The sequence below is a fragment of the Nycticebus coucang genome, chromosome 5, assembly GCF_027406575.1.
Source record: "Nycticebus coucang isolate mNycCou1 chromosome 5, mNycCou1.pri, whole genome shotgun sequence".
Taxonomy (NCBI): Eukaryota; Metazoa; Chordata; class Mammalia; order Primates; family Lorisidae; genus Nycticebus; species Nycticebus coucang.
This window is the reverse complement of record NC_069784.1, coordinates 76,357,885-76,381,978: the sequence shown is the minus strand read 5'-3', so window position 1 is coordinate 76,381,978 and position 24,094 is coordinate 76,357,885. Positions and strand designations below refer to the sequence as shown.

The 24,094-nt window shown below is 37.1% G+C and overlaps 1 protein-coding gene across 1 annotated transcript in view; it reads left to right on the top strand.

The window, feature by feature from the left end:
* Positions 1-24,094, top strand: part of MCHR2 (melanin concentrating hormone receptor 2) — a 50,571-nt gene that overhangs the window by 21,718 nt on the left and 4,759 nt on the right. The window contains exons 2-4 of the mRNA XM_053591876.1: positions 4,914-5,120; positions 13,144-13,353; positions 16,869-17,063. Of these exons, the coding sequence (XP_053447851.1) occupies positions 4,933-5,120; positions 13,144-13,353; positions 16,869-17,063 (593 nt within the window). The 5' untranslated portion in view covers positions 4,914-4,932. The remainder of the gene's footprint in view (positions 1-4,913; positions 5,121-13,143; positions 13,354-16,868; positions 17,064-24,094) is intronic.

Sequence of the window (24,094 nt, the reverse complement as noted above, 5' to 3'; positions counted from 1 at the left end):
TCTCAACTTAATACAGAAAGAAAACAAAAAAGTATGCCAATGTTGCTAAACTCTGTAGTGAAAATAAATCTTCTATCTGTGAAATTGGGAAGAAGGAAAAAGAAACGTGTGCAGCTTTTGCAACTCAAACTGCATAAGTTACAACCACAGTGCATGTGCAAAGTGCTTAGATAAGATGGAGATGGCTTTAAATTTATGGGTAGAAGATATGAGTGTAAACTTGTTCCAAATTTGACTGACAGCAATTGGGTTTTGATACTGTCTGTGGTTTCAAGTATCCACTGGGATCTTGGAACAAATACATACATCCCCTGTGATTAAGAAGGGGCTACTGTAAATGTGTGGTTTCTTCTCTGGGCTCTCTATTCTGTTCAATTGGTCTATATGTCTTTCTTTATGATAGTAACACACTAGTTTGGAAACAGGAAATGTGATACCTCCAGCCTTGTTTTTCTTTTTCAAGATTGTTTGGCTATTTGAAATTTTTTATGCCATATGCATTTTAAAGTTGTTTCTTTTTTTTCTGTAAAAAATGCCATTGGGATTTTGATAAAGATTATGTTGAATCTGTAGATCATTTTGGATAGTATGAACATTTTAACAATATTGTCTTCCTTTCCATGAACATGGGATGACTTTCCAGGTATTTGTGCCTCCTTTAATTGTTCAACTATGTACGGTAGTTTTTAATGTACAAGTCTTTTGCCTCTTTAATTAAATGTATTCCAAAGTACTTTAGTCTTTTTGATGCTGTTGTAAATGGGGTAGTTTTCTTAATTTTGTTTTCAGATAGTTCCTTGTTATTTTATAGAAATGCAACCAATTTTTGTATGTTTTTGTACCTTATAATTTTATTAAATTCACTTAATAGTTCTAACAGTGTTTTGAGAAATTTTTAGTTTTCTACATTTAAGATCATGTCATCTGAAAACAAGAGGAATAGCTTTAGTTTTTCACTATTGAGTAAATTGAGGTAATTTACTTTCCTTTCTAAATTGTTGAAAGTTTGTATCACAAAAGGTGTTGTTGTATGTTGCTAAGTGCTTTCCTACATCTATTAAGAGAGTCGTGTGAATTTGATCCTTCATTCCATTAATGTGGTGTGATACATTGATTGATTTTTATGTTAAACCATGTTTGCATGTCAGGGAAAATTTCCACTTTATCATAGTATATAATTTTTTTAATGTGCTCTTAAACTTGGTTTACCAGTATGTCATTAAGAATTTTTGTACCTACATTCATCAGGGATACTGGCATATAAGTTTCTTTCCTTGCAGTGTTTTTTCTGGCTTTGGTGTCAGGGTAATGTTGGTCGTATAAAACAGTTTGAGTATTCCTTATATCCAGCTTTTTGTAAGAGTTTAAGAAGGATTGATATTAATTTTTCTTAAATGTTTGACAAAATTCAATAGTGAAGGCATCTGGCTTTTCTTTGTTAGAAGGCTTTTGATGACTGCTTTAATCTCCTTACTATTTATAGGTCTGTTCATATTTTCTATTTCTTCATGATTCAATCATGGTAAGTTGTATGTTTCTAGAAATATATCACTTTCTGCTAGATTATTCAGGTTTTTTGGTGTATAATTACCTGTAGTAGTCTCTTATGGTCCTTTTCATTTCTGTGGTATCAGTTGTAATGTTTCCTTTTTCATTCATGATTTTGTTTATTAGTGTCTTCTTTGATGTTTTCCTTACTTAGTCTAACTAGCGGTTTGTCAGTTTTGTTTATCTTTTCTAACCACCAACTATCAGCTTCATTGAGCTATTGTTTCTCTACTATTTATTTTGTTATTGATGCTCTACTCTATATTATTTCCTTCCTTCTGGTAAGTGGGTCAGTTTGTTCTTTCTTTTTTACGTCCTTGAGATATAGAGAGAAGTTGTTTATTTGAGATCTTTCTTCTCTTTTAACGTAGGCATTTTTTGCCATAAACTTTCCTATTAGAACTATTTTTCCTGCATTGCATAATTTTTGCTATGTTGTTTTTTCATTTTAATTTGTCTCAAGATGTTTTCTACTTTCCCTTTTATTTTTCATTGACCCACTTGTTATTCCAGAGTTTGTTGTTTTATTTCCACATATTCATGAATTTTTCAGTTTCCCTTCTGCTGTTGATTTTTACTTTCATTCCATTGTGTTTGGAAAAGATACTTGGCATGATTTTCATGTCCTTAAATTTATGAAGATTTGTTTTGTGACCTAACATGTGATCTATCCAGTAGAATGTTTCTTGTGTGCTTAAGAAGAATGTATATTCTGCTGCAGTTGGGTGGATTATTCTGTACACATCTGTTAGGTCCATTTGGTGTATAGTATTGCTCAAGACAGTACTATTTCTTTATGATTTTCTGTCTATATGTTCAATCTATTATTGAGAGTTGAGTATTAAAATCTCCTACTCTTGTATTGCTGTTCACTTCTATCAATGTTTGCTACATGTTATTACGTGTTCCAATGTCAGGTGGAAATGTTTTTATAATTATTGCTTCTTTTTGACAGATTAACCTCTATCATTATATAATGTTTTTTCTTTCTTGTGAAAGTATTTGACTTTAAGGTTATTTACTTTGATATGAGTATGGCTAACCCTCCTCTTTTTTTGGTTACCATTCACATGAAGTATCTTTTTGCCTACTTTCACTTCTAATCTACATGTATCTTTACATATAAAGTGAGGCTCTTATAGACAATATATATAATAGTTGGATTTTGTCTATTTTTATTATTGTTTTCATCCATTTAGACATTGTATACTTTAATTAAATAATTTAATTCATTTACATTTAAAGGAATTATTGACAGGGGCAGACTTACAATTGGCATTATTTTGATTGTTTTCTCTCTGTCTTATGGCTATTTTCTCCCTCTTTCTTATTCTCTTCTTTTTTATTTTTACTTTATTTATTTTGGTGGGGGGTGTGGCATACTTTGATTCCTTTCTCATTTTCTTTTGTGTATCTTCTATAAGTACTTTCTTTATGTGGTTACCATGGGACTTACATAAAATATCTTATAAAAATAATTTTTAAGTAGATTACCATTTAAGTGCACTCACATGCCAAAACTCTACATTTCATTTTTAATTATTTTCCCCACATACACACTTAAAGTAATTATTTTGATGTTACAGATTATTTTATATTGTGTATTTATTAACATATTTTATAATTGTAGTTATTTTTATACATTATGTCTTTTAACCTCTATTCCAGAATTAAAAATGATTTACACACCACCCCATTGCAGTATTATAATATTCTGTATTTGTCTATATAGTTACCTTTACCAGTCAGCTTTATAATTTTCTGTGCTTTTGTGTTCTTTATCATCTTTTCATTTCAACTTGAAGTATTTCCTTTAGTAGTTCTTATAAGACAAGTCTAGTGGTGAATTTCCTGGGCTTTTGTTTATCTGAGAAAGTCTTTATCTCTCTTCCATTTTCAAAGAACAGCTTTGCTGGATGTAGTATTCCTGGTTGGCAATTTTTTTCTTTCAGCATTTTGAATATATCATTCCACTCTCAGCTTGACTTGCAAGCTTTCTGCCAAGGCAAAGAAAGCTTGCAAGTCAAGCTCTGTCAGTGGATTCACTGATAGAATATATGAAAGATTTTTTTGTACATGATAAGTCATTTTTCACTTTCTGCTGTCAAAATTTTCTGTTGTCTTTAACTTGTGATAATTTAACTATAGTAGAACCTCTATAATAGACCACCTCCTTACATTACCCACTCCTTAACTTGACCAAATTTGCATAGATCAGACATGCACTACACATTGGCCACCTCTGTATATTGACAAGTTTGTTACACTACCTTGGGTGCTCAACCTACAGAGGTTCTACTGTATTATGTTTCTTGGTGTGGACTTTTTGAATTTACCCTGTTTGAGATTTATTGATCTTGAATCTGTATGTCCACTCCCATCCCAGATTTGGGAAGTTTTCAGCCATTATTTTTTCAAATAAGTTTTCTGCCCCCTCTTGCTCTTGTTCTGAGACTCCTACACTATCTATATTGATCCTCTAAATGGTGTCTCATATGCTTGTTAGGCTTTCTTTGTTCTTTTATTCCTTTTCCTTTTTGTTTCTTTTCCTGGATAATTTCAAATGACCTGTCTTCGTATTCTTTGATGCTTTCTTCTGCTTGTGAAGATCTGTTGTTGAAGCTTTATAGTGAATTTTTCATTTCAGTTACTGTATTCTTTAGGTCCAAAATATGTTTAGCTCTTTTACCATTTCTATCTCTTTGTTAAAATTCTTTTTGTGTTCTGATAGTGTTTTCATACACTCATTAGGCACATTTATGATGGTTATTTTGAAATTTTCATCAGTTTATATACTTCTTTGGGCCACTTTTCCCTGTTTCTTTTTGTGTTCCTAGTAACTTTGCATTGGTGTCTACATATTTTAAAAATACAGTTTTACAGAATTGCATCAGATAGGGAAATACTTTCAGCACAACTACAGATTCTGGGCACTTCTTAAAACATTTTTATAGATGTTGTGTCTTCTCTGGACTTGTTTGTCTAGATTCTGAATTAGAGAAATTTGTCGATTTCTTTTTATCTGGAGCTCATACTCTCTTTTTCCCTTGGTGTCTCTCTTTGGTACCATGGGTCCTCTGAAACAGCAGCACATCACCTAACTCTTTTCATTCTCCATGCCTATAGAGTACATGTGGTCTCATCAGTGCCCTGATTTGAGCTATCATGCTCTTCTGTAATTTGCTATTGACCCATTTCTTCTGGTAATCTGTAAGATCATTATGAACAGAGACCAATCATGCTACACTTAACCATGGAATCCTATGCTTAGTACAAAGTAATCCCTAATAAATACTTTTTGAATCAAGTGAAGGAAATCTATATTGAGGAACTTGTTAAGTAAATTACTTCTTCTTACTTCACAGCTTTAACCATTGGAAGTACATGGACATGAATTCATTTCACTCATTTTGTTGGAACACCTCTACTGAACTTTCAAACAAATCCCAGAATAAAGAATTTGTTTATCAGACCCCCAGTGTTGTGGATACTGTCATCCTCCCTTCCATGATTGGGATTATCTGTTTCACAGGACTGGTTGGCAACATCCTCATTGTATTCACTATAATAAGGTAAGGACTACTTTTTCTTTTCTTTTTCTTCCATAATTTAGGCAGCCACATTCTTTGTCCAGTCCCTAAATGAGTCGATTCTTCTATAGGATTTTGCTCAGTGAATCAGGTTTTGGAAATACTTGCTTAAAGCAATTAAAGAAGATTCTACAGATATTTTCACTATGCATTGCAGATCTCTAAATGGTAAAACCTAGACCAATGCTTACTGCTGGATAAGTGAAATTTTACAGCAGCAATTCTCAGTATTAGCTACATAATAGAATCATGTGGGAAGCTTTAAAGAATCCTGGTATGAAGTTTCATCCCACATCCATTAACTCAGCATCTCTGATTGTGGAACTTCCAGCAAGGTTTGAACCTGCAATATAACCATTTTATTTTCTGGGCAATAAGAGTTATTCTAAGAAGCTGACTGTTTGAATGATAAATGAAACTTTTTTTTCTCACTTAGGCAAAAGAGAAACTCTTCCTAATCACCTAAAGAGACAGCAAGGTGTAGATAGTGGGCTGTTTCCCTCCACATAGAACATCCCCATATAGACCACATAGAGAAACTGAAAGGCATCTTTCCCACAGCACATCCTGTATTGGCTCCACATCTCTCACCTAATATAGGCTACTTCCTTCTTCTCAAGTAGATTTAACTAGGAAAATAAGAAAAGATTATTTGCTTTCTATAGACTTGAAAAATTAATTTAAAATTATTGCACACATGCCCTATCACTACTTGTTATCTTTGCTATCCTGATTGTTATACATTTAATTTTTACGTGTACTAGTTTTAATCAATACAAGATTAAATTCTTTTGTCTTGGTTTTTGATTATACTTCAAATCACCATTTTAAAAAATGTTGCCATTTTTATATGCTACTAAATGTATTCTAGAGTGCAGGTGAAATAATCCCTTATCAAAAATGCTGGGGACTGGATGGCCGCCTGTGGCTCAGCAAGTGGGGCACCAGCCCCATGTACTGAGGGTGGTGGGTTCAAACCCAGCCCTGGCAGAACTGCAACAAAAAAATAGCCCGGCATTGTGGTGGCTGCCTGTAGTCCCAGCTACTCAGGAGGCTGAGGCAAGAGAATTGCCTAAGCCCAGGAGTTGGAGGTTGCTGTGAGCTGTGACGCCATGGCACTCTACCCAGAGGATAAAGTGAGACTCTGTTTCTCCAAAAAAAAAAAAAAAAAAAAAGTGCTGGGGACAGAAGTGGTTAGAATTTTATTTTGTATTTTTCAAATTTTAGAACATTTGTATATACACAATGAAATATCTTATGAATGAGACTGACATCTAAACATAAAATTTATTTATGTTTCACATAAACTTTATGTACATAGTCTAAGATCAGTTTTATGTAATAATATTAATAGTTTTTTGCACAAAACATAGTTTTTATTCATTGAACTATCAGGAAGCGAAGGTATCATTATCTCAGCCACCTATGTGGACAGTTAGTCATTGTTTGCCATCACTGTCATTCTTGACTTTGAATGTAGATGCTACCACTAAGTAATCATTTTCTTACACCTACACTAAGTACTTAAAGTAAAAAATATTACATACCATTAATACAGTGAAAAAGTTATGCAATCAGGATATATAACTAAGTATCACAATAGCATCACCAGAAAACTCATACCAACCATTAAGCAAGAACAGCTTAAGGGGGCTTACAGGGACACTGAATACTGCTGTGCACCTACATTTTGATCATGACCTATCACATGATGTCAGGTATGAAATGCTTCACTTGTCACATCATGTCAGTACTCAAAAAGTTTCAGACTTTGAAGAATTTTGATTTCAGATTAAGGATGCTAAACCCATGCTACCTAATAGATGTTTTCAGCATTATTTTAAAACATAACTCAGAATCCCTGAGAATAACGGTATACTTTCCCCAGATGGTGTCCCATCAGCCATCCCACTTTCAAACTTTTATTGTTGCTATCTCTGTAGCATCAATACAACATGTAGTTACATGTAGAGGACCAATGTTATGTTTATACCATTCATAACTGAAGATTTATTTAATACATAGGATTCTACCCTTACTGAATTCAGGCATTCATTATTGTGTCCTATATAGCCATTTGCAAATATCAAGCATTTAATTTTTTTTTTTGCAATGTGAACAGAATTTATTTCAAACTTTTTTTTTTTTAACTTCTGGAAGCAAGTACACTCAGTGGGTATTTCCAAATACTTACTGCATGCCCAGCATTGTCCTTGGGCTTATGGAAATACCAAAGAAATATTGCGACATCTGATCTTGTGGAGATGGTAAGGTTTAAAGTCATGGAATAATTTTAAAAATAATAAAAGATATTAAAGACAAGAAGATGAAAATCAAACAAACAAAAAAAAAGATTGCTCAAATAAGTTCCAGGTAAGAAAATGGAAGTAATCAAATATTGTCAGGGAGCCTCAAGGAGGCAATAGTGCTAAGTAAAAAGGTGATAGCCAGAGAGTCGAGAATGTTTCTAGCTCATCCCTGTTTGTCTGTTATACCTGCCCAATTCTTTCATCCTCCCCTTATGCCCCTCAGTATTTTTGCCCTGCCTTCCTACAGGTACATATAGTGTGTCCTTCCTACGCCCAAGAGTCTTGGCCCCATCATTGAAAAACTAAGTTCTTAAGCTGTTAGCCCTTCAGAAATCTTTACATTTTTACAGGGGACATTTATAAGCAAAATATCTTCAGAGAGGAACTTTAGGTTTTGTAACAAGTTGTTAAAGAGATATTTGGGGCTCAAGAAACTTCTTGGACCTCTTAATTTACAACAATAAATAACAACCTAATCCCATCTACTCCTATGGAGACAAAGTTGGAATAAGGAATAAATGCACAATGTGAACTCTTTATAATTCACAGAAACAGATTCTCAACATAAAACCAAGAGTTTCAATTAAAAAAACCTAAGCCATCATAGTAACCAATTTTTTATAATTATTGTGAGAATCATTTTTTCACATAATTGCCATTTTATAGATTTGAAAGTATATATTAGATAAAGGAATGTTATTAGAGCTTTAAGGTAAACATTTTAATTTTTCAAAAAGCATTGGGAACAAATTCATTTTATTTATTTATTTATTGCTAGAACTTTAATATTATCTTTGCACATTGCTCTCCAAAAATATATTAATCTTTCTAAAACTATTCAAAAGAAACTTACCTTTAATTTGGGGGGGGGAGGCCTGGAAATTTGTCTTTTTTTTTTTTTTTTTTTTTGCTAATTGCTCTTCAAAATTTTTAAGGCAGTTTGTGTTAATGTTTTCATCATGCCTTGCCATAATCTTTTATTTGTTTCCTTTTGAAAAGACAACTGAATTAAATAAAATATTAAAATAATTAAATGTAGATACATTTCAATAGGATTTAATGACTTTCCCCTTGTGACAAATACTTGTGTCAAAGACAATGAGCATCAATAGGACTAAAAGTCAGTAAGATCATCAATGATACTGGAGAGTAAGCAAGGAACTAATTAATTTGTGTATTAGGAGGGTGGCTAGAAACTAGTCAGACTAGATCATTACTAACCTGCTGTGTGTTAAATTCATATCATAGGAAGCCAGCTTAGAAAATATAGGAGAAGACATGGACCAATTATAAAATTTTCCCCTTACATTCGCAGAAGGCAGACTAATGAAATCAATCCCATTACTTAAGTAGTCTCCAGAGGCACAGTGGAGATGATATGTTTTGTCAGACCCTCACTTCCACCTCCTGCTCACCTCTTTCTTCTGTGTACTGACAAGGCCCCTTCAAATGGGCAGAGACTCTCTAAAAGGTGCCCTATCCCACAATAAATAAAAAGTTCCCATTCTGTCACTTCCTGCCTTCGTCTCCCTCTCAAATCAACTAGTTCATACTAAGTCACAAATTACTAAAACACTTCTCTTTTCGACCCTTCCAATAGGGTCTACATTTTATACAGATGCCGTTACCATTACCATTTAATTGTGGAATTCTGTTGCTGAAATAGGCAGGGAGAGGGCATGTTTTAGAACCGAGACCTCCTTCCTTTTACCACTCAGCTTAAATCATAACTAATGACTCCCTCTGCCATTCCCAGAGTGTTAGCATATGCATGTTCTTATTGGAATTGATTCATACCCTTGGCTGCACACATATCTTGCATTTAGGATACAAATTATGCAGCCACATCTGTTCAAATGAACTGAACCCTCCTTGGTGTGGTTCAATTGGCCAATGCACCAAGCTAACCTGGGAATCTAAAGAAGTTGAACGAGTTGCCCACGGGCACAATAAGTGAGGTTGGGCATAGACATGTAAATAGATTTCCCAGGTAGGTTCTCTTTCCAGTATATTACACTATGCATCTGGTGTATGGTTGGCAAATAAGTGACTCTAAACTGTCTCATCTTTATCTGTCATCTGTAATCACACGGATCTGCCCTGTAGTAACACCTGTGTGAGGATTCAGAATTCTCAGCACAGTGCTTCAGGAAATTGAAACTAATCCATTGATGTTGGTTTGTAATAGGAATTTAATTCAGCCAGAGTTAAATACTAAACAGGATGGTGAGGCAAGCCAGAAATTAACAAGAGTAGCAAGACACTTCTACAATCTATTCTGTCCCTGCTCCTCAAGCTAAGCTGAGAAAGGGAGAAAGTGACTTTATAGATCCCAGGAGTCAGGGCCACCTGTGGGAGCTGGAGCCACAGTGGGACCTGGGACCATAGAGTGGGGTGATAGGAGAAGCTGGCACCATGGAAGGGACGCGGTCACTGTCTGAGATGCCAACAGAGGAAAGAATTATTCTTGCTTCTCCCCTCCAGTTCCCACCAGCGCTTCCTATTGACCAAACTTAGTCAGCAGCCAGCTGGCAAGAGGACTTGGGAACCAAGCTCAGGCAGGGTGGGGAATGGATTTGAGGGACAAGCTGGCAAATGACCAGCAAAGCAGTCTGCATGCACGGCGTAGCATGTTAGGATTGTTAGTTTTACTTAATCCATAGTATACACTGTTATTTTTAACTGCAAAAGTTGAATGAGGTGTTCATAAAAGTTTTGAAAAACATCAAAAATTACCAAGAATAAAGTAAAAAAATCAATCATACTACTACTATGAAAGAGATCACCATAATCATTTGACATATTATTCCTGCATATTTTTAAATAAATGTTTTAATAAATTTGGAGTCATGACGTGTATATATATATATATATATATATAGTCAATATTCTTTTTTTTTCCTTTAATAGTTTCTCCCATTTGATTAAATATTCTTCAAAGATTTGTAACAGCTGTACCAGGTGTGGTATTGTGGAATACCATAATTTATTGTATCATTCCTTCAGTTAGTGAGCATTAGATATGGCCATGTTAGCCAAATGGAAAACATAATAGCCAGAATTACCACAAGTCTATGATTTTATTTTAAAGGTTTTCGTCATAAAAGACAGAAATCTAAGGACAGATGATGGAAGGAAATCTGAAGATAAATTAGACCTGAAAAAGGATATAAGTTATGTAGTTAAAAATTTTACAATTCCCATTTAATTATTTTTAATTTCTATACTGTCATTTTCAGTAAAAAGGCAATAATAATAAATTATAATAATGAACATAATATAATGTGTTATTTACATTAGCATTTCAAGCCTAGATAAACGTATCATTTGCTTCAGAATTTTCTTTGTGTTATACAAAATATTGTCTAGAAACATTTCTATTTATTTTTTTAATTACAACTTTATGGCCTGCACTGTCCTCAACAGTAGAATTACCTTAATTTATCAGTAAATGATGGGTACCTATCTAGAGGAAAGCAAGGCCTATGGATTTAATTGCTACAGGGGAGATCTATGATTATATTCCAATTCAAGGGCAAACAGCATCTATTTACAGGCTAAGATTTGTGATTCTTTTTCATAGTATGGGACTCTTTCTACCTGACCCCTTTTACCCATCCCCTCACTAACTCCTCTCTATTTTTTGCTCCCAATAGCCTGGAGAGGACAGGAGATGAGAGGCTGAGTAGTCACTTGGCTCTTCTTTAGATCGACGTGATCTATCCCTCAGGCTTCTCTCCCTCTTGGTCCTTCTGATATGAACCACCAGGCTTTCAAGAGCAAGGAATGAACCTGCTAGAGTAGCGGCTTCAGCGGTGACTAGAGTACGGTTGCTCAGTGTCAGAGCTCAGTGGGGATAACCTCCCCACACAGTACGTGTAGCTGCAGCCTGAATGAAGTATAACCTCACCCAGTCTGTTGTTTTACACAAGGATTTGACAGCTTAGAAATGATGAAGTTCACAGGTGTACAATTTGTAACCAGTGAATAACAATGATGCATGCTAGTTTCCAAACAGCAGTAAACTAGCAATTGTGGCATAACCTTAGGGTTAATTCTTATGTGTCCTTTAAATTCATATTTAACATCAGTGTAGATGCCACTTCTGCCAAGAAATCTGCCTTGAAAGTCCCTTGGAGAGAGGAAGGGACTCTTTCTTTGTGTTCCTTGTATGGGCCTCTAGCTTTCTCTCATTAAATTGTCATGTGATCATTTATACATGCTTGTCTAGACATAGCACCTTGATAACAGGACTTCTAGATTATTTAGCTTTATAGCTCTACAGCACAGACATATAACTGGTACTCAATCAAATGTTTGTTGAATTAATGAACAGCATGTCCCAAATAAAGATTATATCTGTTCATTATTAAATGTGTCAGCTCCTTGAAGATAGGAACCAACAGAATTTTAAATTTAAACTTCTGTTGCAGGAAAATTCTTTCACCTATAGGTGAGAATGCCATAACCAGATAGCATTGCATTCATTTATGCCCCCCCACCCCCACAGACATCCCCACAATTTGCAGGTTACATAAGATCATTTCGGTGCAGTCTCTCAGTTCACTCATTTCAAATTTCTCTCCTCACTGTCTGGAAGTCAGGGTCTTCATTAATAGTCTCTGCTGTTGGATTAGATTTTACTGAAATGCAGTAGAACCTCTGTGAGTTGACCATCCAAAGGACTATAACAATGTGGTCAACACACAGAGGTGGTCAACATAAGGAAGCAGGCCTCCTGTACTGACATACATGTGTGGTGCATGTCCAGGCTATGAAAATTAGGTCAACGTAAGGAGATGGTCAATGCAGAGAAGTGGTCAACTATGGAGGTTCTACCATATTTCTAAGTAATCATTGAAATTTTAGCAGTCTCTCAGCTGTGGTAAAAAATATATGCAGTAGATAATAGAAATCATTTATTTTTATTGTCCAGTTGTTTTAGGCACTAAGAATGAGTAAAGTCTAAGCCTTTTGCCTGGGTGTATTTAAAGTTGTTATGATGTGTTGCTGCATAGAAAATTACTCCAAATGTAGTGGCTTGAAGCAAGAAATATTTATCTCATATAGTTTCCAAAGGTCAGGAAAGGTTCTGGCTTTCTCATAAAGATGCAATTAAACTGTCCATCGGGGTTACAGTAATCTGAAGACTTGGCTGGGGCTGATGGATCTACTTCCAAGGTAGCTCATTTACATACTGGGCAAGATGGCGCTGGCTGGGTGTTGGTTGGAGCTTCAGCTCCTGTCTCCCTAGACCTGTGCGTAGTCTTGAGCTTCCTCACAAGATAGCAGATGACTTCCACCAGGGAGACTGATCCAACAGACAGCAAAGAGAAAGCCCCACAATGCATTTGTGTCCTAATTTCAAAGTTACACACTGTCATGTCTCCCACAGTCTGATTGTTTGAAGTAAATTATTAAGTTCAACACTCAAGGACAGGGAATTAAGCTCCATCTGTGGAAAAGAATCTCAAAGAATTTGTAGGGATATTTTTAGACCTCCACAATTAGTTATCAAACAAGCAGCACAAAATGTTTAAATATGGACAAAATGAGGCATTCCTCCGTGCATTCCCTCAGATTTTCCTTTAACTGTTAAAATTCGTTACAACAATTAAAAGCTTGTGGGAGGTGGCATGTATGGAAGAAGGTGCATACGTTCAATGTTAATTCTCATTTCCCTCCATTTCTTTCAGGTCCAGGAAAAAAACAGTCCCTGACATTTATATCTGCAACCTGGCTGTGGCCGATCTGGTCCACATCATTGGAATGCCTTTTCTTATACACCAGTGGGCCCGGGGAGGAGAGTGGGTATTTGGGGGGCCTCTCTGTACCATCATAACGTCTCTGGATACCTGCAACCAGTTTGCCTGTAGTGCCATCATGACTGTAATGAGTGTGGACAGGTAAGTGAAGAGACTTTGAAATATCTTGCTATAATTCAGAAGCACCTGCGCTTCCTCAAAGTCATTCCAATCTAAGCAACATCAGTGCTGGTTTATAATACAAAGCTCTTCTTCCTGTTTGTTTCATTGGAGGACTCATTACTGAAAAATATTTTATTCAGTATTTGCAGAGGTCTATTGTTTAATGGAAAACATAAAACACTAAAATGTCCTTTTTTTAATCATTCTTTTGGCCTCAGTTTTGTTTGCAATTCACTGCAAGGAAAAAAGATCATCAAATGATGAAATGTCACACTCCAGAATGAACGAACTCCTTCCACCACATCTGCTGTAAGGAAGCTGAGGCCCAGAGAAGTGAGGGGATTTGCTACCAACACACAGAGATTTCGTGTCAAAGCTGAGAACTGGCAGGTCTCCCCACTCCTTGTTCAGGACCATTTCTAGTCTATCCACTGTCTCACATACTTGGTATTACCTGGCAGCTCTAAGGAATCAGTAAAGTAGATACAGGTTCCTGTAACACTACAAAATAATTGACGAGTATCAGGAAGACCATCTTTCACAATTACTCTTCTGATGGGTTAGTGTAAATGCTGCCATTTTACATCTTTGGAAATTTAGTCCACTGTACCCTGGGGTGTACAATAGCCCTTTTCACCAGCCACGTAAGCAAACATTATCTGAAAAAATGGTGACAGGGAGTACTTATGGAGCCAATGAATGGTGGAGAGCCCAGTTCAGACCCAGACCATCTGACTCTAGAAACAACAGCTAGTTTGTAACTGCCCCACTCTCAGGCCTCTCTGGGAAGCATGCAAGCTAGGATGTGCCCCATATCAACCAGATGCCAGGACCTCCACATCAGGTCCTAGCAGCTCTTCCCAAACAGAAAGGGCCAAATGATAACCATAGTATTCCCAATGGTGCTATGGTATCTTTAAGACCAACCCACTTAAAATCTTTATCTCCCTCTTCCTTAACCCAGCCCCAACTCAACACATTTGATAACCCTGCTCTGATCCACTGTTCCTTTGCTCCAGACGTATTACATAATTCATTTCATGTCTGTGTGCTGTTATTTGTGAGTGTGTTGTTTACTATCTAGTTCCCCCTACACCTCAAATGTAAATTTTTCCAGGGTCTTTGTCTACCCATATAGCCTGGATGCCTATGTAACAGTGCCTGAGCTATCTCCTTCACCTTCCAAGTGACCTTTCAGGTGGGGAAATCACAAGCCTTTCTTTAAATGAATAAACAAAGGAACGAACAGCAAGGTTCATTTAATCATTCGCTCTGACAAAAATGAATTGGTAATGGTAATATTTTATGCATTTTTATATCCTACTGATTTTCTGCAAGAAAGTTTTCAAAATATAGAATGTGCTTCTGTATTAATGATTAACACCACATTTTCAAATCAATAAACTGTATAGATCTGGTTAGCTCAGCCAGTGCTGTGTCCTGCAAAAAGCCCAGTGAGCATGCCATGATTCCAACACCAAGGAGAGGAGCCTGTACAGACCGGGCCTCCAGTAGAAAAGCAACCTAAAATATAAGTTATACCAATAGTAATCCTACTCTTGGGAATGATAAAAGCTTCTCTATACTTTGCACCTTGGAAGTAGGAAAATATTGGCTTTTTTGGAAAAAAAAAAAAAGAGGTATTTGTGCTTCTTATGTAAGCCTCATACTGCAAGTAAAGTGATCATGAATTTTCTGCCTTGAAACAGACCAATTGTCTATAGTTTTTGATGTTGAAAGATTTATTTTCTCTATGTACATGTAGGTGGATGTGTGTGCATACACACGTATGTGACACGCACTCAAATAGCCTTTTTCTTTGTCTTGTTTTACTCCAATGGACACAGTATGCCACAATTTTATTTTCTATTTAAGATATTCAGGCCCTTTCCTTCTTCCAGCCCCAGAGAATCAGAAGATTCTACAAAACTGGACCTTTTCCTCCCCATCATTTCCTATAATTCTAACTCTTGTATAGAGCGTGAGGAGTGGGTCTCTGAGAGGGAGACAGTTAAACAGGGACCTGAAGGAAGAGCAGGGGAAGTGGAGGCACATCCTGCCAGGGAGGTGGAATAACGTGTGTCTGACCCTGAAAGAGGGAAGAGCTTGGAGGAAGTCAAGAGAGAAATGGCACAGGCTCCAACTCGAGCCCCAGGTAGGGCCAGGCAAAGAAGGATCTTATGGGTCATGGTAAGAATTCTGAGTTTTATCTGAATAGGGATGAAAGCCATGAAAAGGTTTCGGCTGAGGAGGGCTGCTTTCAGAGAAGACTTCCTAATTGCTTGATGCCACAATTCCCTTATCCCATAATTCCAGTTAGAATGATGTCTGGGCTGCCCTGCAACCACTTCCTCACCCACTTGTTCAGCAGGGTGGGCTTTCTCTCCTCAGCCACAGGGAACGCACATGCAATGTGCAAGGGAGGGTGGCTGAGGAGCCCTGGCCAGAAACCCTTTCCTACATGCTGGAGGTCCCTTCACTGAATACAAAATGTTCTATCCCTGGTACAAAATTGAAAGAGCAAGAGAACAGGAAATCTTCCATTCTATGAGTCTTCAACAAGTAGCTCTACAAAACCTTGAAGAAAATCAAGTGACCATTTCTCCCATTTGTTTAATTTCCTCTAGTACTACCTTGTCCCCACTCTAACCCCAGCAAAGATGCACTTTCACATGTAGCCTTCCTTCTGAGTCGAGCTCTCCTTTTCATCCTCCGGCTTGCAGTTAGCTCTGAAAAATTCTTCTTGCACTTTCTGGAGAACCAAACCAAATATATTTGAAACATCAGGATTTCAAGGGTTATTAATGATTATGTATTTTTATTTCTGGATTTAAAATGGAAAAAAGAAAAAAAAAAACCCTTTCCTATGAAAGTAGCCCATTGCTTTGGCTGCTAGCCTAAGTTCCCTGAGGAATTTGCATTGTCTCTACCAGTCACACGTGTTCATCCCCCACTGTGATTTCTGTGAAGGGAACCTCCAAGGACCCAGGGACCTTATGGTAAAGCAATCTAAGCAAAATATTTTTTTCTAAGTGCCTGGACCTCATACTTCTGGGGGACTCTCCTATCACCCCCACACTTTCCTCCTTCTTGCTTCCACATGAGTCAATCCTGTTGGGGAGAGGGTCTCATTTCCTCCTGCAGGAAATCCTTGTTCAGAGGCTGATTTTTTCCAGAGCTCCACTTACAGGGGAAGGACCTTTGTAAAGAAAGTGTGCACTGCAGAATTTTACGTTACCAGTGTGGTCATAGAAGTAATATCATTTCAGTGGGTGTTTTTCAGGCTTTCAGGGTCAAGAGTCATTTTCTCTACAGGTACCAGGCAGCTGTTAAGAAATAAAACTTTCTTTTACATAGAACTCTCTTTTGCCTTGATGCAGGTGTGCTCTGGAGAAGATAATAATACTAATAATTTACTCTTGTGGTGAACCTTTCATCCTGAGAGCTCAGAGCTTTTATTGATTGTTACAAGCCCTTTTTAACTGGCTTTGCAGGTACTTGGCCCTTGTCCAGCCATTTAGACTGACGAGGTGGAGAACAAGGTGCAAGACCATTCGAATCAATTTGGGCCTCTGGGCAGCTTCCTTCATTCTGGCATTGCCTGTCTGGGTCTACTCAAAAGTTATCAAATTTAAAGACGGTGTCGAGAGTTGTGCTTTTGATTTGACATCCCCTGATGATGTACTCTGGTAAGTTGTTAAAACTTAAGAAAAAATAGAGTTGTACTAAGTTGTGAAGTACTTCACCCTCCTTGTCAACAAGTGAGCAGCCTTGAAGAGAGTCCTTGTGGATCTGCTCCTCACCTGTCTCTCTGCTTTGTTTTGTCCTTTATGCCACCAAGGTGACAGTTTAGATTTAAGAAGAGAGTAACCTTTAGGCAAAGATTTTAAATTTAATTGTGTGACCTGAATGGGCGCAGATATAGTTAAATATGGATTTTCAAAATCCATGGCAACCAGATCCAGTAGAAATGTAGCAATCAAGGGAAGGGAAGAATTTCTAAAACAATCCAAGAGTTACTCAGACTCAAACCTCATTAATATGCAGTTGTAGTTTGCCTAAACTGTGTCACCGCACCCCCCCCAAAAAAAATCTGTTCATGTTGCCTATACCCTGTGTCTGTGAATATGACCTTATTTGGAAATAGGGTCCCTGCAGATGTAATCAAGCTAAGATGAAGCCATACGGGATTAGGGTGGGCTCTAAATCCAGTGAGTGGTGTCCTGTGGAGAGGGGGATATTAGGTAGGAAAGACACAAGAGACACAGAGGACAGGGCACATGAGGACAGGCCGAGAGGGGAGTGATGTGCCTACAAGCTAAGGCAGAAACCACTAGAAAGGCTAGGAGACAGGCAATGAGCAAATTCTCCCTCAGTGCCTCCAAAAAATATGAACCCTGCTGGCACTTTGATTTCAGATTCCTAGCTTTCATAACTATGAGAGAATAAATTTCTGTTGTTTTGAGACCTGTAGTTTGTGGTGATTTCTTACAGCAGAACTTAGAAAACTAGTATAGCAGCTAGCAGCTCATTTCTTACATTTTGATTTGAAAAGAAAAAGTAAATGAAAAATTTGTTATTTGTATTTTTGGACATAGTATTGGGGTCTATAACTAAAATTTTGAGTACCTACAAAGGGCTGATTACTGTGTTAGGTGTGTTTACATGTGCTATTTCAAGTCAGTCTAGCAAATTCCTTTTTCCCACTCCATCAGTTATCAAAAAGATTTGTAATTTCTTCCTCATATAGACACAACCCAGGAGAGATGAGGGTAAGGACCTTCAAAACTACAAATCCAATTTTAAAAAACTTCACATGAGTGCATGGCCTAGTTCAAGCTGCTATAAAAAGTTAGTATAGACTAGGTGGCTCATGAAAACCAGATATTCATTTCTTATAATTCAGAGTCTGGAAATCCAAGATTGAGGTGCCAGCACAGTCAGGTTCTGGTGAGAGCCCTCTTCCAGGTTGCAGACTTCCAACTTTTCACACTACCCTCACATGGCAAAAAAAGAGAGAAAGACAAAAAGCAAGTTCTCTTGTGTCTCTTCTTGTAAGAACACTAATTCCATTCATGAAGGCTCCACCTTCATAATATAAGTATTTTCCAAAGGACTGACTTCCTCATACTATCATATTCTCTGTATTAGAGAATATGGTTAGAAGTTCATCATAGCAGTTTTGAGGAAACATGAATATTTAGTCCATAAAAATACAACATAGATAGGATTGGACTTCTACTTCCAAAATGGAGAAGCAAGCTGGCTTCACTCCCCTACCCACCCACCAAGAAAATGAAAAACAAATATAAAGTGATTATTAGCACCAGCAATATTCAAGAACTCAAATATGAAGATGAGAAGCAGATGGCAAGAGACTTGGGCTTCCACATCCATGACACACCTCCCACATTCTGCCTGGTGCCAAGTGTGGAAAATTTTCCCCAAGCCAGAGTAACTACACTGGAAAAAGTGAGATCAAGGTGGACAATCAGCTTCCCCATCACCTTGGGTTCCTGGGCAGGAGAACAGCTGCTGCCTTAACCCACAGGAAGCATCACAAAGTTCTGTAATATCCCTAAGGACAGAAAAAGATGAAGAGCAAGGGAGGACTAGAAATTCTGCCCAACTCTAGAAATTCTGCCAAGGGCAACACCAAATCAGAGTGGCTGTTCAGCAGCACCACTTTGTAGGAAGTATTCTCCATAGATCCCCTGGGTACAAACCTCTAGCCAGCCTTCCAAGAGTGCCAGGATATTCCCCTTGGGAACTCCCCCATTCTGAATGGACATTGCTGCAATTTTTTACTGCATCCAGCTAAGTAATCCATCAAATATGAAGGAGAGATAATATTTCTGAGACAAATAAAGCTGATAAAATTCACCACCACCAGACACATCGTACAAGACATCCTAAAGAGAGTTCTTCAGTCTGAAAGAAAACAAAAACACTAATGTGCCAAAAGAAAACATGTGAAGGTATAAAATGCTTAGATAAAGTTAGTTACAGGGACAAGCCCACAATACTGTAATACTGTAACTGTGCTGTGCATCCACTCATGATTCTGAAGTCCAAAAGACAAATCTATCAAAACCAGTAATAGTTACAACTACCTATTAAGAGGTAATATAGGGCGGCACCTGTGGCTCAGTGAGTAGGGCGCCGGCTCCATATGCCGAGGGTGGCGGGTTCAAACCCGGCCCCGGCCAAACTGCAACCAAAAAATAGCCGGGCGTTGTGGCGGGCGCCTGTAGTCCCAGCTACTCGGGAGACTGAGGCAAGAGAATCACTTAAAGCCCAGGAGTTGGAGGTTGCTGTGAGCCGTGTGAGGCCACGGCACTCTACAGAGGGCCATAAAGTGAGACTCTGTCTCTACAAAAAAAAAAAAAAAAAAAAACAAGAGGTAATATAAAGATATGTACATTGGGCGGCACCTGCGGCTCAGTGAATAGGGCGTCAGCCCCACATACCAAGGCTGGCGGGTTTGAAACAGCCCCAGCCAAACTGCCACAAAAAAAAAAAAAAAAATAGCCAGGCATTGTGGGGGGCGCCTGTAATCCCAGCTATAGGCTGAGGTAAGAGAATTGCCTAAGCCTAAGGGCTGGAGGTTGCTGTAAGCTGTGATGCCACGGCACTCTACCAAGGGCAACAAAGTGAGACTCTGTCTCTAATAAATAAATAAATAAAGATATTTACATCGAAACAGCTGAAAGTCAAAATTTGGGGGAATGGACTTAATTATTTTTCATTTTTTCTTTGTGATCTAAGGTAAGCTGTCAACTCTTTAGAATAACTTATATCTATAAGACATTTTTATCAGCTTCATAGTAATCATTATATAAAAACCTATAATAGATTCACTAAAAGTAAAAAGCAGAAAAGTAGAACATACTGTCAGAGAAAATCACTTAATGGCAAAAGAATACACAGCCAGAAAACAAACAACAAAAATGGCAGCAGTAAGTCCTTACCTATCATTAATAACAATGAATACAAATGGACCCATTTCCATAATTAAAAGACACAGAGTGGTTGAGTGGGTAAGAAACAAGACTCAACTATATTCTACCTACAAGAACGCCACTTCATTTAGATAAACACACATAAACTGGAAGTTAACGAGTAGAAAAAAGATAATTTCATGCCATTGGAAGCCAAGAAATAGAAGGGTTAGCTACAGGCCAGGGTCCGTTAAGACCTGTGGATCTGGTGGCCACTGACTGAAGAAATGTAAGGTTAGAAATGACAAGAAAGAAAGAAGACAAGACACACAGAATAGAATTTTCAAAGGTGGGAGCACAGGAGACCACTGCCTATTTGTGGAGTTCTGACGGTAGCTCCAAGTGTCAGTTCTACTCAGCTTTTATTGAAGGCTATTTGTACATTAGCCCAGAGGGTAAGCTGAAGAAGGGAATACAGATGCCAGCAGTTTCTGAGTGAGCATATCGGCTCCTATTGTTTCTATAATCAATAACCTTAAGGGTCTGAGCAGCCTTGAGAAATCCAGAAACTGAGCCTTATGTAGGGGCAACCTCCTGTCTGTGGTCACAACCACACACATTCTGAGGGGGATATTAATAGAGTGGAGTAAAATGCCACTGGCATCAATATCCTTTGAAGAATCAGTGAGAGAAAGGAATTTTCCTCTCATTACCACCACAGAGGGTCTTCCTCTGCAATGAGGGATATAAGCCCTCCTGCCCATATTTCAGGGCTCCAGCTGTTCCCTTATCTCTGCCCCAGCCAAATACAAATCTCCACAATGGAGATTTGTTTTGACTATTAACCGGACAGGGAACCCTAATTTTTTTTTTTTTTTTTTTTGCTAGGCCTTGCACACAGCTTCCTCTGTGGCCATTATTCCTTCAGAGTGTTCACAAACTATATCCCTAATAGGTCAGAGTTCTAGGAAAAGCAGGAAATAAGAAAGTTATAGCAGCTGGTTTAAGGGTAAAGTAGCGGACTTTCCTTTGTTCCACCTCACTTAGCTTACTTATTTCCCCTTTTTCTGGGGGTGTTTTCCCTTGCCAAGAATGGGGTCTTTGGTCCCCATTGTTCCTGCACTATACTTATATCAGGTAAAATAGACTAAAAATCAAAGATTGGAAAAGGCTATGAAGAAGGTCATTATATAATGATAAAAGAGTCAATTCAGCAAAAGGATGTAACAATTATGAATGCCTATGCACCCAACACCAGAGGTCTGAAGTTTAAAACAAAAACTATTAGATATAAATAGAGAAACAGATTGTAATATAATAATAGTTGGAGCCTTTAAAGCCCCCTCCTCAGTAAAGGACAAATCATCCAGACAGAAAATGAACAAAGACTCATCAGAGTTAAACTACACACTATACCCGATAGGCCCCACTGACACTTAGAGACCCTTTCTCCCAATTGCTACAGAATATGCATTCTTTTCATCAGCATGGGGAACATTCTCCAGCATAGATCACATCTTAGACCACTAAACAAGTCTGAACAAATTCAAAAAGTAGAAGTTATATCAAGTCTCTTTTTTGGCCACTATGGAATAAAACTAGAAACTAATAACAAAAGAAAACTCAAAACTACACAAATACATGGAAATTACATAAGCTCCTAAACAATCAGCAGGCCAATGGAGAAATTAGGAAGGAAATTTGTTAAATTCTTGAAACAAGTGAACATGGAAATACAACGTGCCAGGATCTATGGGATACAGAAGAAAAAGAACTGAGAAACTTATAGCAATAAATGCCCATATTAAAAGTAGAAAGACCTCAAATTAACAATCTAACAATGCACCTTAAGGAACTAGAAAAGCAGAAACAAATCAAACCTAACATTGGTGGCAGAAAAGAAATGGAAGATCAGAGCAGAAATAAATAAAATTGAGATTAAAGAAAAAAAGAATAATAAAACAAAAAGTTGGGATTTTTTGTTTTTTTAAGAGAAAAAAGCTAGACTAGACCTCAAATTAACAATCTAACAATGCACCTTAAGGAACTAGAAAAGCAGAAACAAATCAAACCTAACATTGGTGGCAGAAAAGAAATAGAAGATCAGAGGAGAAATAAATAAAATTGAGATTAAAGAAAAAAAGAACAACAAAACAAAAAGTTGGGGATTTTTTTTTAAGAGAAAAAAGCTAGACTAAGAAAAAAGAGAGACGACCCAAATAAAATGAGGAATGAAAAAGAAGACATAGTAACTGAGACCACAAAAATACAAAGAATCGTAACATACTATTATGAGAAGTGTACACAAAAGCATTGGAAAATCTACAAACTGATAAGTTCCTGAAAATATACAACCTACCAAGATTGAACTATGAAGAAATAGAAAACTTCAACAAACCAATAGCAAGTATTGAGATCAGAACCATAATAAAAAGACTCTCATCAGGGTGGTGCCTGTGGCCCACAGGGGTGGGGCACCGGCCCCAGCCATATACTAGAGGTGGTGGGTTCAAACCCAGCCCTGGCAAAATAAAAAAACAAAAAAGACTCTCATCAAAAAACAAACTAACTAAATAAATAAATAAGTAAATAAATAAATAAAAGCCAGGTCCTGATGAGTTCTAATAAACATTTAAAGAAGCACTAAGTTCTACTCAAAACGCTTCAGAAAAAATTAAAGAGGAGAGACTACTTTCAAACTTATTCTATGTGGCCAGGATTACTCTGACACCAAAACCAGAAAAGAAAATAATAAGCCAATATCACTGTTGAACATACATGCAAAAAATTCTCAATAAAATGTTACCAAATCAAATCAACAAAACATTAAAAAGCTCATCCCCTACGATCAAGGGGGATCCATCGCCCAGATCAGTAAATGTGATATATTATATTGACAGAACCAAGAACAAAAACCATATGACTATTTTAATAGATGCCAAAAAAGCATCTGATAACATTCAACATCCCTTTGTGATAAAAACTCTCATCAAACTGTCTATAGAAGGAACATACTGCAAATAATAAAGGCCACCTATGACAAACCCACAGCTCCCCTTGTACTGAGTAAGGAAAATTTAAAGACTTTTCTCTAATGTCGAGAACATGACAAGAATGCTTATTTTCACCATTTTTAATCAACATAATACTGGAAGTCCTAGCCAGAGCAATTAGGCAAGAGAAAGAAACAAAGGGCACCCATAATGGAAAGGAAGATTCAAATTACCCTTTTTTGCCAACAACATGATCTTATACTGAGAAAAACCTAAAGACTCCACAAAAAAATCTGTTAACAGTGATAAACAAATGCAGTAAAGTTGCCCATTACAAAATCAACATATGAAAGTCGGTAGCATTTATATACCAACAGTAAACAATCTGGAAAAAAAATCAAGGAAGCAATGCCATTATAATAGTTCCAAAGAATATAAACTACCTAGGAATTAATTTAACAAAGAAATGAACAATCTATACACAGAAAACTATAAACCACTGGTGAAAGAAATTGAAGGACATAGAAAATGTAAAATTATTTCATGCTTATAGATTGGAAGAATTTTTTTAAAACGAAAATATTATACAAAGCAATTTACCAATTCAATGCAATCCTTATCAAACCACCAATAATATCCCTCACAGAAATAGAAAAAACAAATCCTAAAATTATGTGGAACTACATAAAACCTTGACTAGCCAAAGCAAAACTGAGCAAAAAGAACAAAGTTGGTAGCATTACACTATCTGTCTTCAAAATTTACTACAGGTCAGGAGGGGTGGCT